At 34.6% G+C, this 18,864-nt stretch overlaps 1 protein-coding gene across 1 annotated transcript; it reads right to left on the reverse strand.

The window, feature by feature from the left end:
* Positions 1–9,686: 9,686 nt before the first annotated feature.
* Positions 9,687–18,656, reverse strand: LOC110792399 (uncharacterized). The gene is made up of 8 exons (XM_021997198.2): positions 18,484–18,656; positions 18,239–18,365; positions 18,061–18,136; positions 15,854–15,926; positions 14,705–14,800; positions 14,431–14,481; positions 10,772–11,146; positions 9,687–10,266 (listed from the first exon to the last, which is right to left on the reverse strand). Exons 1-8 carry the CDS (start codon positions 18,544–18,546, stop codon positions 9,928–9,930), a joined length of 1,200 nt encoding a protein of 399 aa, XP_021852890.1. The 5' UTR covers positions 18,547–18,656; the 3' UTR covers positions 9,687–9,927.
* Between the last annotated feature and the right edge of the window lie 208 nt (positions 18,657–18,864).

The raw sequence follows: 18,864 nt of genomic DNA on the forward strand, positions 1-18,864 counted from the left end.
AACATGTAACCTTTTTGATAATCTAACATTATAATATTGGTTTTATTTACAGAATATTTGTTTTTAATACATCCTGCTCAATGATTGAACATTCACATTCAGATTTGATGCTTATAGTTGGTTTTACCCGTTTCGATTATTCATTGACATTTACTCTCTTTTTTAAGTAACTACTGTAAAATATTGTAATTAATTTCAATATGAAACTAACTGGTCTAAGGTTGAATGGTTTTCATCCGGCAATTAACGCGTCTCGTTATTACCTCACTAGCTGCGGCATTGCCCCAACCACAAAGATGATCGAGTTTGATTTGACAAACTGTTACCTTAACGAATTTGCAGCTTCAATTTCTTATGTATGATCATGAAATGATAATTTTCATAGAGTGCCTTTCTAGGTGCATAGTGTAGACATTCATGGCTTCATCAAGAATAATTATGTAATTTATGTGAGGCGTAATACCATGGTCAACTATGATTATTCACTTGGTAAGCGTTCCTAAACTTAATTAGTACTACGTAGCCAGTAGTATTTGTTTAGTTTATGATCCTTAATAGGTTTAAAGAAGATGCCAATATATTATTCAAGTATATTACTATTTAGAAATTTTAAGATTGGCAAGCCAAATAGATGAACGTAACATACAGTCAGACTTATATGCACGCGATGCGTGCGATATTATATAAAAACTAAACAATGTGTTATCACAACAGCCACGAAAAAACTGTTTTTGAATGCTGAAAATACCTTTTCCATGACACGATTACGTATATTAGGCTGCATAAACGTAATCAATTTTCTTTTTAATTTTAAATACAAATGATTAGCTACTAAACAGAACGTGTCAAATTATTTATAACTGTTCAACAACACCTTTCAAAAGATTGGTTCAATGTAACTCGAACGATTGCATATATCAACTAATGGTTCAAAAACACTACAAAAACTTAAACAAATGAAATTCAAATTAACAAACACGAACTGAGTTATTAGACAATTACATGACGCTGCTGTCTATCTTCGATTTTCGGATGAACCATTTTTTATTTCATATCATCATAAACACCATCTTTCTTGTACTGATCCTCAACCTACAAACAAATGATACACTTTTCACCATTAATTTCCCCCCAATTTTGGAAAATCGGAAAACCCAAAGAAATTAAGAGAGGGATGGATGGAGCTTACCTCTTAGAGGGACTTCTTCTTAGCAGCTTGGCAAGAAATTTCTCTTTCTACATCGTCACCGTCATCGTCGTTGCAAGTAAGGGGTTTGGGGACCAATGGCTTGGCTTGCTGCTGCTTTTGCTGGGATTCTAGAACCCTAATTTGCAATACGCACTTGTTTTCTTGCATTGTTGTTTGCCTGAATTTCTCTGTCGATTTGCAATTTTGTAGCCGGCGGAGGGCAGTCAGGGGCAATTGAAGCTCCTCCACACAGGAGAGTGGTGGTTTGCAATACCGTCGAGCGAGCGAGCGGCGCGGCGAAGCACACTGATGGGAGCTCCCACAAGGGGAAGAAGCACGAGCGAGATAGAGAGTAACCAAATTACCCGAGGGTTGATCCAAACTATGTATGTATGCAAAAATCACAAATTAATTCAAAAATTCATAAATAATCCTAAATTAACTCATAAATTCAGAAAATAATCAGCGGCACATCTCCAATTTCTCCTTCGAATAAAGAAATTAATGTTTACTTTATCAGATTATAAGAAAAATCAAAGCATAAAAAAAATTTATACTCCAATTGAACTCGAATCAAACTAAAAATTGAAGAAAAATACTAGTAAATCTGCTAATGTATTCTAGATCTTCAACGAAACCTTGAATTTGAAAGAAATTCAAATCACAAGAACTGCGAAATAAAAAATAAAAATCGAATCGACAATCACTCACCTCAACTTTCTCCCGCGGAGCAGCTTCCGTGCATTCATTAGGAACGAGAAAATCAAATTCTCGAAGGATTTTGAATTCAAATTTGGGGAAAAGAAATCAGGTGATTTTGGAGAGAGAGAGAGATTCGAAGGTTTTGGGTTATGGGTTTGGGTTTTGAGAAAAAAAAATAGTCGTCTATGTTCTTCTTTTTTTATATACTTCCTTCTTTCCGTAAATATCTCACCATTTAGGGTTTTTTACACTATTCGCACAATGACTTTGGCCATTTTTTGTGATTCATACGTAAGAAAATTGTAGTCATATGGGGGCCATATTAGATTCGTACTGATATGTATTTTCTAAATATTATTTTTTAATAATTTTTACTTACACACGATTTAAGATATTAAGAGTCAAAGTAATGTGTTAGAAGAGTAAAAGTCAACCATGGTGCGGTATTTATGGAACAGAGGAAGTATAATAATTTATTTTTCAATTACCAAGGGTATAATGGACGATTCCGAGGGAAACATCAAAAGTGAATTTACGAAATTAACCTCAACTCTTCACTTATATAATAGAGATAAATAGTGGCAAATCTAGAAATTTCCAGTTGGGCTAGCCAAATAGATGACTACGGAGTACTTTTTATCAAAATATTTAGAAAATCTAAAATGAGGTTATCCTATAAATACTTAGTCTCTTTTTATTTAAGGAAACCTACAAATATTTAGTCTCATTGTCATATAATAAGAAATATTTAAAAAAGGACTAATAAAAAAATATAAATACTTAGTCTTTTTTTATTTAAGGAAACCTACAAATATTTAGTCTCATTGTCATATAATAAGAAATATTTAAAAAAGGATTAATAAAAAAATAACTCAATAAGAAAATACTCCCTCTGTTCAACATTGTTCCTCACTTTTTAATTATGCATGGTCTCCAATGCACCACTTTGACCGTTAATAGTTTTAATTTCGCATTAGTATATTTTTAAAAATATACTACCTCCGTTCCTAAAAGTTCTTTACGCTTTCCGTTTTAGTCCGTTCCTGAAAGTTCTTTACGCTCCTACTTTATTCCATTTTTACTCCTATTTGGCCCACCATAAATTACCCACTCACAATACTTTAATATTAGTTTCCACCCACTCACATTGTTGGACAATTTATAGCCACTCATTTTTCATTTGTTACCCCACCATCACATGTTCACCAAAATTCCTTAATTACCGTGCAAATAGTAACCGTAAAGATCATTTAGGAACGGAGGTAGTATATATTTGGAAATTTTGTATTGAAACGAATCCATTGATATACACAAGTTAATATTTTTACTCTTAATTATACTATTAATTACGGTCAAAGTTTTTAAAGTTTGACCATATGAATAGTAAACATGAGAAACATTATGGAACAGAGAGAGTAGGACTAGACCTGATATTTTCTATTAATTTCAGGGATATTCAGTTCAGTTCAATTAAGTTCATTAGCATTCAGTTCAGTTCAGTAAAGTTTAATTTAATTCAATTATACAAACACTTTGGTACAAACAAAGAAATTTCATAATTTCAATCAATTTAGATTATTATCGTTATAATTATTAGTATTTAATAATATTTTTAATTATAAATATAATTCTTATTTATTTACTAACTATCATTATAATTTTATTATTCTTTATAATTATTTATTTATTTATGATTCTTTTTATTATCATTATGTTATTACTCATAATTTATAATAATTTATTATTTATTATTTATTATTTATTATTTATTATTTATTATTTATTATTTATTATTTATTATTTATTATTTATTATTTGTTATTTATTACTCCCTCCGTTTATTTTTGTTGTATCCGTTTCCATTTTAAGCATTTCATATTGTTGTATCCATTTAGAATCTATTCTATTTTTGGACATACATTTTATCCTAAAATACCCTTACATTTCTATCTAATTACCAAAATACCTAAAGATTCTACCCATATTCCCACCTTATTTTCCCCACCCATAATATTTAATTCTTTTCCCTTCCCCATATACCCACTCTCTCACCTCCTTTATCACCCATCATTATCACTCATCTCTCTTACCTTATTTCTTTATTATTTTCTCACTCCTTTATTTATTATAATCTCTTACACCCAATCATTTCTCTTACACCCAATCATTACACGTATACCCATACAAACCAATATTCCAAATTTCTTAAAAACCACACCAGATTCCAAATGGATACATCAAAAAGAAATGGAGGGAGTATTTATTATTTATTATTTATTATTTATTATTTATTATTTATTATTTATTATTTATTATTTATTATTTATTATTTATTATTTATAATTTATAATTTATTATTTATTATTTATTATTTATTATTTATTATTTATTATTTATTATTTATTATTTATTATTTATTATTTATTATTTATTATTTATTATTTATTATTTATTATTTATTATTTATTATTTATTATTTATTATTTATTATTTATTATTTATTATTTATTATTTATTATTTATTATTTATTATTTATTATTTATTATTTATTATTTATTATTTATTATTTATTATTTATTATTTATTATTTATTATTTATTATTTATTATTTATTATTTATTATTTATTATTTATTATATACGGAGTACTATTACTATTTATTATTTAGTTCAGTTCAGCTAGGCTTTAGAGAACAGGGCCTAACATCCAAGAACGGATGGAGTATTATTTACAATAACATTATTCATAAACAATTTTACAATTTAAAAGTATTATGATTTTTATGATTTATTTTATTTTAATATAGGTCCATGAGTTCATCTCGGCTCAAGTCCAATAACCAGTTCATGTCCAATAAGTTCAATTTAGTTTAGAGATTTTAAGTCCAAAATAATAGGGCCTTAAAAATTGGAATGGCCCAAATCCAAACTTACCTGACCCAAAGAAATAAAATCTATGCATCTGAGGCTCTAAGCTACGTGCAAAATTGAGCTGAAACTGCAACCATCCCAGCTAGAGACGCAATAGTTCGAGTGTTGATAGCAAATTGACAGCCTTGTCTAGGGATGAACTGTTAGGTTATGATACATATGACAATTCATAAATCATGCGGAAAAACCATAAAGCCAGGAAAGCATATTATTTACACATAATCATTTAGCATAGTTTAGATGCATACACTTTGTTGCGTGCCTTCCCTAGCTGCGCCCGAACCGAACAAGAACAAGTCTTTAGGACTCCAAGTGTCGTCCCTCCGTAGATAGTCCACAGCACGTCCATCCGCCTTAAGCTTGACCAACTAGGATCGCCCTTAAGGTACTTAGAATTTTCGGCACATATAGGCAATTGTATGACTGAATTTTTGCTCTCAAAAATCACTTTGAATACTTGAATACTCGATATAAATTGTGAGCATTGATCACCTATTTATAGGGCATGGGTATCGGATATTAGAATCCTACTAGGAAACGATTTAGTGAATCTGAATTAATCTAAAATTCAATCACTTAATTTATCTAGTAGACTTAGGAATCAATCTTATACGAATCCTAACCGATCAAGGTTTCGTACGCAAGCACAAACACACACGCAGGCGCAGCAGCCCACGAGGGGCGCCTTGCGTGCGCGCGCGCTGAGCCCAGGCCCAGCAAGTGCTCGCAGCCCACGAGGGGCGCGCGCCTGCTGGCCTTGCTCTCGCGTTTGGGCTTTGCTTGCTTTGGTCGCGCGCGGGATTTGCTAGGCGTTGGGCTTAGCTTCGTGTTAGGCCTTGCGTCTAGCAAGCTCGTCCGATGTTTATTCGTACGATACGCTTCCGATTAAATTCCCGGTTCCGGAATTCATTTCCGATACGAACAATATTTAATATTTCCGATTCCGGAATCAATTTCCGTTTCGAACAAATATTTAATATTTCCGTTTCCGGAATTATTTTCCGATTCCGATAATATTTCCGATTCTGACAATATTTCCGTTTCCGGCAATATTTCCGATTCCGGCAATATTTCCATTTCCGATAATATTTTCCGATACATACCATGTTTCCGTTTCCGGCAACATCTATGACTTGGATAATATTTATATTTCCGATACGATCCATATTTCCGTTTCCGGCAATATCATCGTTTCCGGAGTATTCATTTCTTGCATGTGACGATCTCAGCTCCCACTGAAACCAAGATCCGTCGATTCCGAATATCCATAGATGGAGTATTTAATGCCATTAAATACTTGATCCGTTTACGTACTATTTGTGTGACCCTACGGGTTCAGTCAAGAGTAAGCTGTGGATTAATATCATTAATTCCACTTGAACTGAAGCGGCCTCTAGCTAGGCATTCAGCTCACTTGATCTCACTGAATTATTAACTTGTTAATTAATACTGAACCGCATTTATTAGACTTAACATTGAATGCATACTTGGACCAAGGGCATTATTTCCTTCATGAACCAGGTGTACACCGTTATTTCCCATGATGTTTCGCCAATTTCAGTCTTAGTCTCAGTCGTAATATAACATTCCGGTGCAAACAAACAACTAGTCTAGGGACAATATGTAAAATTTTGATGGTTGACTTCGTGTACGAGATATTTATCTTGAGACTTTGAGAGGTGATTTGTTATAGCATTTTTTCATATTTATCACCTTAAAGTTTTCACTTTTTTATATTTACTACCTTATAAGTTAGCATTTCATATTTACCACCTACAATTTATGATACATTTTACGGATTTTTCATGAAATGCCCCCGAGTTTTGAAGAAATTCACCAAATGTCCTCAACTTTCCATAATACATAAAAATACCCCTATTTCAGTCTTTAATACACCAAATACCCTTAATGACATCATCAACCCTAATTAACCTGATTAACATCTAATTGACCCACTAATCCCCTAATTAACCAACGCACTAACCCATTTTTCCTTTTTTATTTTCTTTTTTCCTTTCCCCTCTCCCTCTTCATAAAATTTACATGATTCTTATAGATATATAAGAAGTTTAGTGGGAAAAACTTAATTGGTCCTACATGAATGCGCTCCTTCAAAGACTAGCAACCTCCACCACCATTAAAGCTAAGCTCAAGACTTCTCACTCCTACCCCAAAACAATAACCCGACCACCAACAAAATATTCCGATCACCATTACACTCCCCAATTGAATCCCCCCAATTCAATTTGCTTATCCAAAAAGATGTGGAAATCCATTTTAGGGGGAGAGATGAAGGCTTTGTTGACGATCAAACAACCAATGATGATAATCTTTGTGCTCTTTCTTACACAAAGGTTTCACATTTCTTCTTAGTTATCTTTGATTCAACAAATCTGGCCACGCTCAACCATTGGCGCACAACAGATCCGGCCATGCTCAACAGATCCGACCACGCTCAACCGCCATTGTTGAACTGCGATTGGTGTTCGCGTGAAGCAATTCAACGTCGTTCTGCCACTATTGGTGGTGCTGCGGCAGGAGACGGAAGCGAGTACCGAAGGAATGGCAGTGATGTTGGATTGGAATGCGGTGGAGAGGTTGGTGGTCGACTTATCGTTGTAACCTAGCTCCCCCCCCCCCCCTCCAACACTTGCCAGAATCACCCACACACGTCGCCGATGCTCGCCCTTCTCTTCTTCCTCGGTGTCGGTGGCGGTGTGTGGTGGTGGTGAGGAAGAGAATGGGTGAGGAGGAAAGGAAGAGAGAAGGAGAGGTAGGAATATGCGGTGTGTTGGTGTGGATTAATGGGTTAATGGGTGAGTTGATTAGGGGGGTTAATTAGGGGTTAGTTGGTTTATTAAGTGTTAATCGGGTTAATTGGGGTTGATGCCGTAATTAAGAGTATTTGGTGTATTAAATATTGAAATAGGGGTATTTTTATGTATTATGGAAAGTTGAGGATATTTGGTGAATTTTTTCAAAACTCGGGGGTATTTCATGAAAAATCCGTACATTTTATAATCACCACCACTTAACAGAATTCTTTCAATTTTCCATTCCCTATGGACCCCACTTAACTATTTCTTTTTTCTTTTTTTCATTATTGTGTTCCATGATTTTCCTCCTCCCTTATCCTCATGCTTCTTCATGCGATTTGATACTGTGGTTAAGATTTCCTAAAAAAAAAAAAAAACAATTCTTCCATTCTTGATTCTCTGATTAGATTCACATTACTTGGGGGCATAATATGTCTAATTAACATGTATGAATTCTCAATTTTTCTTCGTCTTAAATCGAGGGTTTATATGTAAATTGTGGATTTTAAATTTTTGTACGTAATTGTTAAAATTGTTGGTGAATATAATCAAGTTACTCCATGATTAACTAAATAACTAATTGATTGTTAATAGGTCTAATAAATAGTTACAACTCTCAAATTTTCGTATTATTAAAATGAAATTTTGAAATTTTCACTTTATTGTTGAAATTGTTGGTAGATATCATCAATTTACTCTATGATAAGCTAACTGGAAATGTTAATTTTTGTTGGATTATTAGGCTAATTTACTCCAGTGGTCATTATTAATTTAAAAACATCAGCAGACATCGGCAAAATATAAGTCCTAACTGATGTTCAAGTGATAAGGGTGGAAATGATGATGTGGAAACTGACTTTATCGCTTTATTTCCAGAAGATCAGTACTCCCTCCGTTCCGGAATACTCGACCCGGTTTGACCGGCACAGAGTTTAAGGAACTTAAATTGACTTATTTAATTTAATAGGTAGTAGTTGATATTGGGGTATTATTTTATTGTAGTTAGTGGGAAATGTGTAAAGGGGTGGGGTTAGGGGAGAGTAGGGGTTGAATTTTTAATTATTTTTTGTATGGAGTAGGGGTAGGTGGGTTAATAGGGGTGGAGTGAGAAATAATATAATATTGTTAGAATATTTCCATTTTTAGAAACAGGTCAAGTATTAAGGGACGGCCCGATAAGGAAAACAGGTCAAGTATTCCGGGACGGAGGGAGTACAATATTGTCAAAACATTGGCTAAAATCTATATTGTGGAATTTGAATCAGACAGCTAATCATCCGAAACTAGTGTGTACTCCCCTGTATTTATTTAAGGGATACACTTGTCTTTTTCGCCCGTATTTATTTAAGAGATACACTTGCCATTTTTAGTAACTTATCAACCCCACCATCTAATTAAATAATATATCTACACCCCACCCCACCCCCACTCCCTAAAATGACATGATCCCCACTTGTTTTTCTTATTAAAATATCCAATCAACCCCACTTGTTTTATTACTTTCTTTCATTCAATTCTTTTTCTTAATACCCGTACCCGATCAAGTGTATCTCTTAAATAAATACGGAGGGAGTATTATGCACCCATATTCAACAGAAGTGGAGAAAGTCGCTCAGAGATCAAGTTCCAAACAAGTATTTGGGCCATTGATTGGTATGCAAATTGCAAGGAGACAATATAGAAAAATATGTTTGGGCCAAATGGACCTTTCCTATTATAAAAAGCACCAGCAGAATCAACATACATCTTTAGGATAATGGAGGAGAAATGAAAATCGTGGAACACGATAATGAAAAATGAGGGAAATAAGGAAGGGAGTCAAATGGGATCCATATGGATGAGAAATTGGATGGATCTCGTTAAGTGATGGTGATTATAAAACATTTGATAAATTGTAGATGATAAATGTGAAATTATAACTTAAGGTGGTAAACATAAAAGAGCAAAACTTAAAAGGTGGTAAATATGAAAAACTCCTTTGTTATATTGTTGAAAGGACCCATAATATGGGTAAGACCGGTCTCCCAAGGCATCAAACAAAAAAGAAATAACAAAGAGCACAGTAAAACATAGCTTAAATCCCCAGAAAAACATAATTTTTGGGTCAAAAGACACCAATATTTAACAGAAAGCTCTGTTTAGCAGAATGCGAAGATGCTGGACAGAGGGAAATCAAAAGGAAATGGGAATATTAGCATATAAAATCAGATATCCATTAGTAACACATCAAACAGTAGGACAATAAGAGAAGCGAATGAGGCATAAATAAGAGGAATGTGGCAATCAAATTCATTCCTCAATAACTGAAGAGCAAACAGAAAATAAAGATCGATAATCTTTCCAGAATGGTAGATGCATCAGAAATTGCTTATGCAACTCCAATGTGTATTCTTCCAATGATGTTTCGGCAACAGAAAAGCAAGCCCAATCAAAATGAAATTCCCTGCTCTTACCAGGAGATGAATCACAAAATATTGTATTATCCAACTGATTAGCAGTTAAGAAAACAGATCTTAGCTCGCGAACAACCTCCTTTTGTTCTTCAGATAATAGTGTAATAGTACCACTATCCATGGTATCTTCCGATATTTGCAGGATTGGGCGTTTCCAGACATAGAATTGTACAACCTGCTCAGAGATAGTAAAGACGGGCAAGAGCAGAAAGGAACAAGTGAGTAAAGTGAATCAAAGTGTTGTGAATTCAGAATCAGAAATCATAGGCATCAAGCTTATGAAGAGGTACATACTAACAAAAAACATTCAACAAACAGATTTCAAATACAATGCCACAATTTATTGACATTCTACTTATGAAGACACACCATGACTCCATGCCGTGTTTAATGAATTCTGATACCGAAAACACGAAACAACCTAGACAATTATTTGTGGGGGCTCAACAACAAAAACGTCTCAACAAATAAAGCATTACACCCTAGATAATTCCCATCTGCGGATATCCCTAAATATGTACCATGTTTCTAAAACTTCCCATTATATTGCAAGAATAATAAAATGTCAGTCCTGGTCCTCCTGGATGTGAAAGCCCTCCACCCTTATAATGCAAATTCTCACTATTATCAAAGATTAAAATCCTAATTACACATAATACAATAAAAGTGGAAGAAATTACTTGGAGGGCATGCAACAGGTTGGCAAATTCTCGTCCATATAATTTGTCTTCCCTAGCAAGCTTCAATGGCTTTATGAGTACATCAGAGCTCTCTATTAAATGCTTTTCTGAAATACAAGTCCTTCCTTGAGTGGTATAGATATCAAATCCCAAAAAGAATAATCTTGCCAAGCATATGTCATAGCCTCGTTGATTATCAAAATCCTGATCTAAAGAAAACCAATACATATTGCTAGGTGCTGGTAAGGGGATGCATGAAGCAGACTCGTTATCTAAATTGCTCTGAGCCAAAAGTGAAACGAGTTTAGCATCTTCATCAAATGAACTATTGCGGCTGAACCAGAGTGTTAGTGTAAGTCGCTCTCCATCAGTTATCTGCAATACAACTTGTTGTCATACACCCATGTAAAATAAAAATCAGAAGACAGAGATAACATCCCGATGGATAAAAGGGGAAAAAAAAAAAGGAAAATGAAGATCTTCATTCATTCACTAGTCATTACTCACCCAGAGATGTAGGGTATAAACAAACTATTTTTCGTTCACTACTCACTAGAGATGTATGGTATAAACAAACTCTTTTTATTCACTACTCACCGGTCACCAGTCAGGGCAATCACCGCAGCCACCTCCATCCCAACTCCAATCCCAAAGAAAACACATACATACCAGTAAAAGCAAATTTATCTGACAACGAGGGTACCATTGTGGCTCACAAAGTCGTTACTTATCCAAGTCAAATAATCATACAACTGGGGGTAATATCACTCGATAATTACAAAGAATAGATCTGATTCTAACGCTAAGTCCCAAGCATAAAAAACAACAAATAATATACATATATATAGATATATATATATAGAGAAAGACTCTCGTAAGAACACTTTACTCGGTAAGAACACTTCTTACTGTAAGAACACTTTCTAGACCATTGGATTATTTCTAATCTGACCGCCCAAAATGAATCGATTTTAACAAATCTGGACCTTTACGGTTGGGATTAAAAACAATATTTTTTTTCAGATTTCTTTTTCTCTTTCTCCATTTTCAGATTTCTTTTTCTCTCTCTTCACTTCCTCTTCTAGATTCAGATTTTTCTCTCTCCACCACCAACGGTCGCCGCTCGTTCTCACCGGTCGCCGCCCGTATGTCGCCGGTAGCTGCTAGCCGGTCGGTGCTCAAGGTGGTGGTTCCTTCGTTGCAGCGAAATCGAAATCAATTGATTTCTCAATTTGAACGAAACCGAAATCGAACCTAAATCGAACGGCAATTCTCAATCGGCATTCGAACAAATTCAAACCAAAATCGAACGAAATCGATTGTGGCGGCGGTTTTCATTATTTCCGGCGCTCATTCTCTCTCTTCAATTCCTCTCTCTCTCCTCTTCGAACACCACCAACATTCGGCCTCGCTTGCCGCCGCTGCTCGACTCTCGCCGTTGCATTTCAATCGCCGATCGCGGTGGTTGTGGTTCGCGGTGGTTTCAGTAACCTCGATTATGCCGTTCGCTGTGGTTGTGGTTCTTGAATCAGATTTCAATTTCGGTAATTGATTTCGACTTCTTCGATTCAATCGATTTTCTGAGATTTTAAAATTAATCGATTCTAAAATCAATTTATTTCTTCGATTCTAAAATCAATCGATTCTTCGATTCTTAAATCAATCGATTTCTCAATTCAAAAATAAAAATCGATTTCAATTTTGGTGGCCGCGAATCAGATCTCGTTTGAGCGTATATCAAGATTTAGAACACTGTTGGATGAAGTTAGAACATGTTTGAATAAAATTTGAACACGGCTGAATAAAGTTAGAACATGCTTGAATAAAGTTAGAACACTGTTAAATAAATTTAGAACATGCTTGTATAAATTTATAACATGCTTGAATGGATTTAGAAATGCTTGAATAAAATTTGAACATTGTTGAATAATGTTAGAACATGCTTGAATAAATTTTGAAACACGGTTGAATAGAGTTAGAACATGGTTGAATAAATTTATAACATGTTTAATAATTTTAGAACATGCTTGATTGGATTTAGAACATGCTTGAATAAAATTAGAACATGGTTGAATAAATTTATAACATGTTTAATAGTTTTAGAACATGCTTGAATTAATTTAGAACATGAGTTTGAAATTTTAGAGCATGTATATATGTATATGTGTTGACTATGTTCCGTGTTCTAAATTTAGAACATTGTTGAACAAATTTAGAACATGGTTGAATAAAATTAGAACATGGTTGAATAAATTTAGAACATGAGCTTGAAAATTGAGAACATGGTTGAATAATTTTAGATGAGCTTGAAAATTTATAACATGGTTAAATAAAATTAGAACATGGTTGAATAAATTTAGAACGTGGTTGAATAAATTTAGAACACGAACTTGCAAATTTAGAACATTTATATATGTATATGTGTTGACTTGTTCTAAATTTAGAACATGGTTGAATAAATTTAGAACATGCCTGCATAAATTTAGAACATGGTTGAACAAATTTAGAACATCGTTGAATAAATTTAGAACATGCTTGAATAAATTTTGAAAACATGAGCTTGAAAATTTAGAACACGGTTGAACAAATTTAGAATATTTTTGAATAATTTTAGAACATGGTTAACAAAATTTAGAACATGCTTGAATAAATTTAGAACATTGAGAGTGTGAAGGTGTTCTTATATAAGGAGGTGTTATATATATATAAGGAGGTGTGAAAGTGTAAGTGATAAAGGGAACCAGAAAAGAGTAAAGAGACAGGGAAGATGCCGTAAAAGGGGGAAAAGATGTGAGCATGTGACATCTGCAAGAGGATCAACCTAGGATAATGAGCAAGTATTACCTTGATTGACAACTTGATTAAGTGGAAAACCATGATATAGATTTCCCAACATAATGCTATTAAATATAAACACTAATGGAAATGCGTTATGCTGGTCAAAAATAATATGCTAGTCCTTCTACTCGATCTTACGTGGACAGCATGATAGGAACCATAATAAAGGAAATCATGGTGGAATCGGGGTGAGCTTCCCAATGAATGAACCTATAATCCCCCCACCCCCCTTGATACTGATAACTTCTCAAAATCTGCCTGACTAAATCCGAACATGATCACTAGATTTAGAGGGATCAATGAATTTTAGAGAACCAGTTCAAGATAAATGTCAGGTCATATTAAATTCTGATGCAGTGTGTACAGTGTAGAATAACTTATACTTCATCCCACAATAATGTTTAAACATTAGTTACATGGCAAGTTTTACATAAACCTTTAAACACTGCCAATGTCAGATCAAACAATCACATAATAAGCAAAATTTTAAATGAAGCTTGTAATTGGGTAGACACAGTGTTCAAAAGAAAGTTTAGAATGTACTTCACCCCACAATAACATCCTCCCCAACAATAGATAACTAAATATTAATAACATGGTGGTTTTCACATAAACCTTGAATTATGGATGAAACAAGAAAAGCAAGTACATCTTACTGAAAAGGGGTCAGCAAATAATTAGAACAAGACTACCCAAAACAGTAATCATTAAAGCATTTATAGCTGTACATAGAGATTCTCTAAGTGAACTGGACCGGAAAGTTGAGAATTTAAGAAAACCAAAGCTTGTGCTTGTGCAAACACTACATTTTATCAAGTTACCTCGTCAACACAATGTATGTTGTGGTTGTCAGCGGAATACACGACCAGATCCTGAAAGAAACAATAATCAGATGTCAAGATAGATTATTTTGGAAAGGCGAACCCATGAACAGTTTACTGGCAGCAACTCAGAAATATTGTTCAAGATTCAACCATAGTTTCACAAATATATTGGTACTAGATACTGGAAATTGGAAACAGATTATAAATCAAAACCTTGGTGCACTCATACTCAAATCTAAACCTATTCAAGCAATCATGAAGATTAACTTACCCCAGCCATAGGCAGATAATTTGCTGGCTCCCCATCCTGAAAGTGAAACATGCCGCCAGTAAAATCCTGTCCGTAGCTGTTTAAATAGCAGACTGCCTTCATAGAAATGCAGGAATGTGTCACTAACTCTTCCTTTGCACATTTTAAATTAAGGGAACATTTGAACAGTGGCAAAACCAGAATAATCTATTGGCAAGGAGGTAAGTTCGGCAGAAAATGGGGAAACTGTTCATTGTAAGAATTGAACCTGCATACCCTCTCTGTGGGTTCTACCCTCACTCCCTCAGTTTCTATCTATATATACTTGTACTGAGTTGGGATTCAGTGTTGCATCCAGTATAGAATGACAACTGGTGATACATTTCAAAACAGCCAAAAATGTCATTTTTACATACACTTCATGACTGATAATATAAGAACCGTGTTATAACTGATGAAAGAAAGATAATAAAGAACACAGAGATTTAACGTGTTTCACTAACAATGTGTTGGATACGTCCACGAGCAGAGGAGAGGAAAGTAGTTTTATTGACCTTGAGGAGCACATATTACAATATACAGCTAGGTTATGACCTATGTAAACTCTACTAGACAGATGCGGACAAGGCCCAGAAAATAGGCCCAAAACAGAAAACCCAAGCCCACAATAACAGATACCATAAGTTGCCCCTGGACCCGACTTGCTGACCGGTGTACAAGATCCATGTGTTGTGTTGTTCGAAGGGGAACTTAAACGATATAAGGCATATTCTAACAAACCGCCTGTCATTAAGCCATGGTCTGGAAATTACTCCTTCCGTATTTTGTTAAAAGATACACTTTCCATAAACGGCAGTATTTTATTAAAAGATACACTTTCCTTTTTTGGCATGTCATGGTCCTCACTTCCAATTATATTAATATTTATCTCCTTCTTGTGGTCCCCACACTTACATCAATTTTTACTACAATAAATAATTCACTCACTACCCCACTTTCATCTTATTTTAATAAATTCAACTCACCCTCCTAAACTACGTGTCGGTCAAAGTGTATTCTTTAGTAAAATACGGAGGGAGTATTTCCTTTTTCATCATCAGGTACCATAGATGCAATATATTTAGCAACTCAAATTAACCAACTTCAGGAAACAAAGGAGTGAATACACACCGTAAAGTCACGTTGTTTCAGATAGGGCCTGTTATCATCACTGTGCCATCCAATACTTGCTCCTTTATTCCAGCTAAAAAAAAAGTTTTCATTAGGTAGAAGGGAAAGGTACAATAGTTTTCTCAACAATAAAAAAAGATATGGATGGTCACACAAGGACAGAGAATTAAAAAGTTTAGCTAACGCGTCTTTTTTGAGCTTCAGTTTTGAGGGATAGATTCAGGATTAGGAATAAATCTCGGAACTCTCCACATACCACTAGTGTAACCAGCAAAGCAGAATGTAAAATTGCAGACAGCACTAGACTTCGAATCTAAAGTTAAATGTGTACAGTGTTCTACATCCAACATAAACCTAGTCTGAAACTCTGAATATCAAGCAGAACCAAATAAGTCCTCGTCATGAGTAGCACCTCTATTCCACACGAGATGGTTCCAACTACGTTCTAATAATTTAATTGTTGTAGGATTCCTAATACATATCCTCAACCAAAATTATAGAAGCACAGAGAGTGAAATCATTGATGTTGAAGGTGAATGGCTTAGAAATCTAGGGTGACCTAGAAGTAATCAATTAATCCTATCCTCTTTTGTTGCAATCTCCACCAATTGAGTTCAAATTTCCCATTCTATACAACAAAGTTCTGTAAAAGACCAAAATTTTGGACCATTTAACTACCAATGCTATTTTTTAAATGAAACCCATATGGCCATACCCACCCACATTTCATAAGTATTTCACATTGTTTCGGATGGCTCGTGCAGTAACACTGTCAGTTTCCAGTTTTTGGTTTTGAAAGCCATATTATTTAGATTGAATCATGAACTAAAACATTGTCATACTTGTAGTAATCATGTTGATTTTGAAACTGACAACAAAAATCTAAAAACTACCTTTTGTAGTTTTCATATTTTGGTTTTTAGTTTTATAAAAAATAGAAAACTGGAAACAAAAAACAATACCAAACGACGCCTAGCGTTTATCATAAGTTCATCACCAGCTGAAGCTCTGCGTTTTGCAGATGTACAAAAGGACATTTAAGGAGTACGCTTCGTTATAATAGAGAGGAAATTTAAGGAGTACACTTCGTTATAATAGAGACAGAATGGTTGGGATGATAGTCAGCAAATAAGTCTCCCCTACTCCCTCTGTCTATAAGATCCTCCAAATGTTTTTTGTCACTTTATTAAGAATTGGGTATACTCAAAAGTAAATGGGCAGGTATATTTATCTTTTAGTTAGATTAAATAATAGTGTGTGAGGAGAGATATCTAGGGACCACAAACCAAATAAAGTATGAGGCAAACAAATAGGGACATCCATTTATGGTATATGAGGCATTTTTTTAGGGATGGAGGGAGTATATGCACAGAGCATGAACATGTACATTGGTTGGTTTTTCAAAAAGGCTCTTAGAGTGTCTCTCTACTCTCTCTTTACCACCATCTCTCTATAAGACACTCTCAAGAACTCTTTCCAAAAAACACCCAAACATTGGTTGGTTCTTCAAAAGAGATCTTCAATCTCCTTTTTACTATTTGGTGGTCCACATGTCCATTATTAATTGTCTTTCACAACCAAATCTACTCTCCACTTTTCAACAAGAATCGTCCTTGGGGGGTATCTTGGCCAAGAGCTACCTTGAAGTAGCTCACCATGAAGAGCTCCTCAAGGGCCCCTCAAGATCCCCAATTAGGCCAAGAGATAGTTCTTGTTGGAGAGCTACTTGGAGAGTCACTCCAAGAGCCCCAATGTACATGCTCTTAGACAATTCTACCTGTTGGAGACAAACTCCATAATACAACCTTTAACCATAATCCAGGAAAACAGCATTGGTTTTATTTCGGTATACAATCCCTAAAATAAACAGGCCCGTGTATCAATGGACCAACCAAATTTCGTAACAAATACCTCATACACAACACAAAATTCAGTTCACATTTCGGATGTTCAACCCAGCTCTCCTATATCCCACCCCATAAAGGATCAAAATATCTTAACACAAACCCTCCTAAATTTCCAACTTCAATGTATCCAATCAAACAGTATAAAATTCACGAATTCTGTCTCACATTCATACTCCATTCATCCCACAATACAAATCATCCAATATCCATCAATAACAGATATAATGAGAATTTGAACTAACAAACTTGAATCAAGTTTAAAAACACAAGACTACCCAGAAAAGCAAATAAATAGCTCACCTAATCAAACCAGTGAATTCAACAAATAATTCATATTCACAATCAAACACTTCCTCAACTTTCTCCTTCAACTTCTCTGTGAACCAAAAATAAAAAAGAAAGAAAACCTATCATCCAAAAAAACTGAAAAATAAAACTGAAACAAAATCTGGGAATTTCATATAATAAACCTATAAACCTCGAATTGGGATGAAGGGCATAATAAGATGCGCGCAATTGGTGGCGATGAGATGAGAGAGAGTAGTGGAAAAGACATTAGGCCTATACCCAACTGTACAATTGCTCTTGTGGATGAACTCCAGCTCCTGTTATCAACAATTTTAATAGTATTCATTGAAGTTTGCAAATTCAAGTACTATAAGTCTATAACTAACAAAATTGGGAAATTATGGAAGAATTGAGGTGAATTAAAAGTGTACGTACCTTACAAACTTGTACAGGAATGAAATTGCGAATGATTCGTCGAGGGTGCTCGTTGAACGCCATTTTTGGTTCTGAGAATATATTGAGTTGAATGTATGAATGAATAATTCGGCAAGGATGGATATTTGGCGGTTGGACATTGCAAGAACAAGTAGTTGTAAAAGATGAACAAATGTTTAAATTGAGGCTCGTGAGTAGCTAGGGATGTGACTATGTGAGGATTAAAGATGGCCGTGGGGCGGGCCGGGCCCGACACGGAAACACCCGACCCAGCACGGACACGAAAAAAGCACCGTTCGGAACGACCACGAAGGCTTGGATCATGAGTCGGGTTTGAGTCGCATTTTTTTGGAAAAAGCATGACAAGGCACGGCACGACTC

This window comes from Spinacia oleracea, chromosome 3, assembly GCF_020520425.1.
Source record: "Spinacia oleracea cultivar Varoflay chromosome 3, BTI_SOV_V1, whole genome shotgun sequence".
Lineage (NCBI taxonomy): Eukaryota > Viridiplantae > Streptophyta > Magnoliopsida > Caryophyllales > Amaranthaceae > Spinacia > Spinacia oleracea.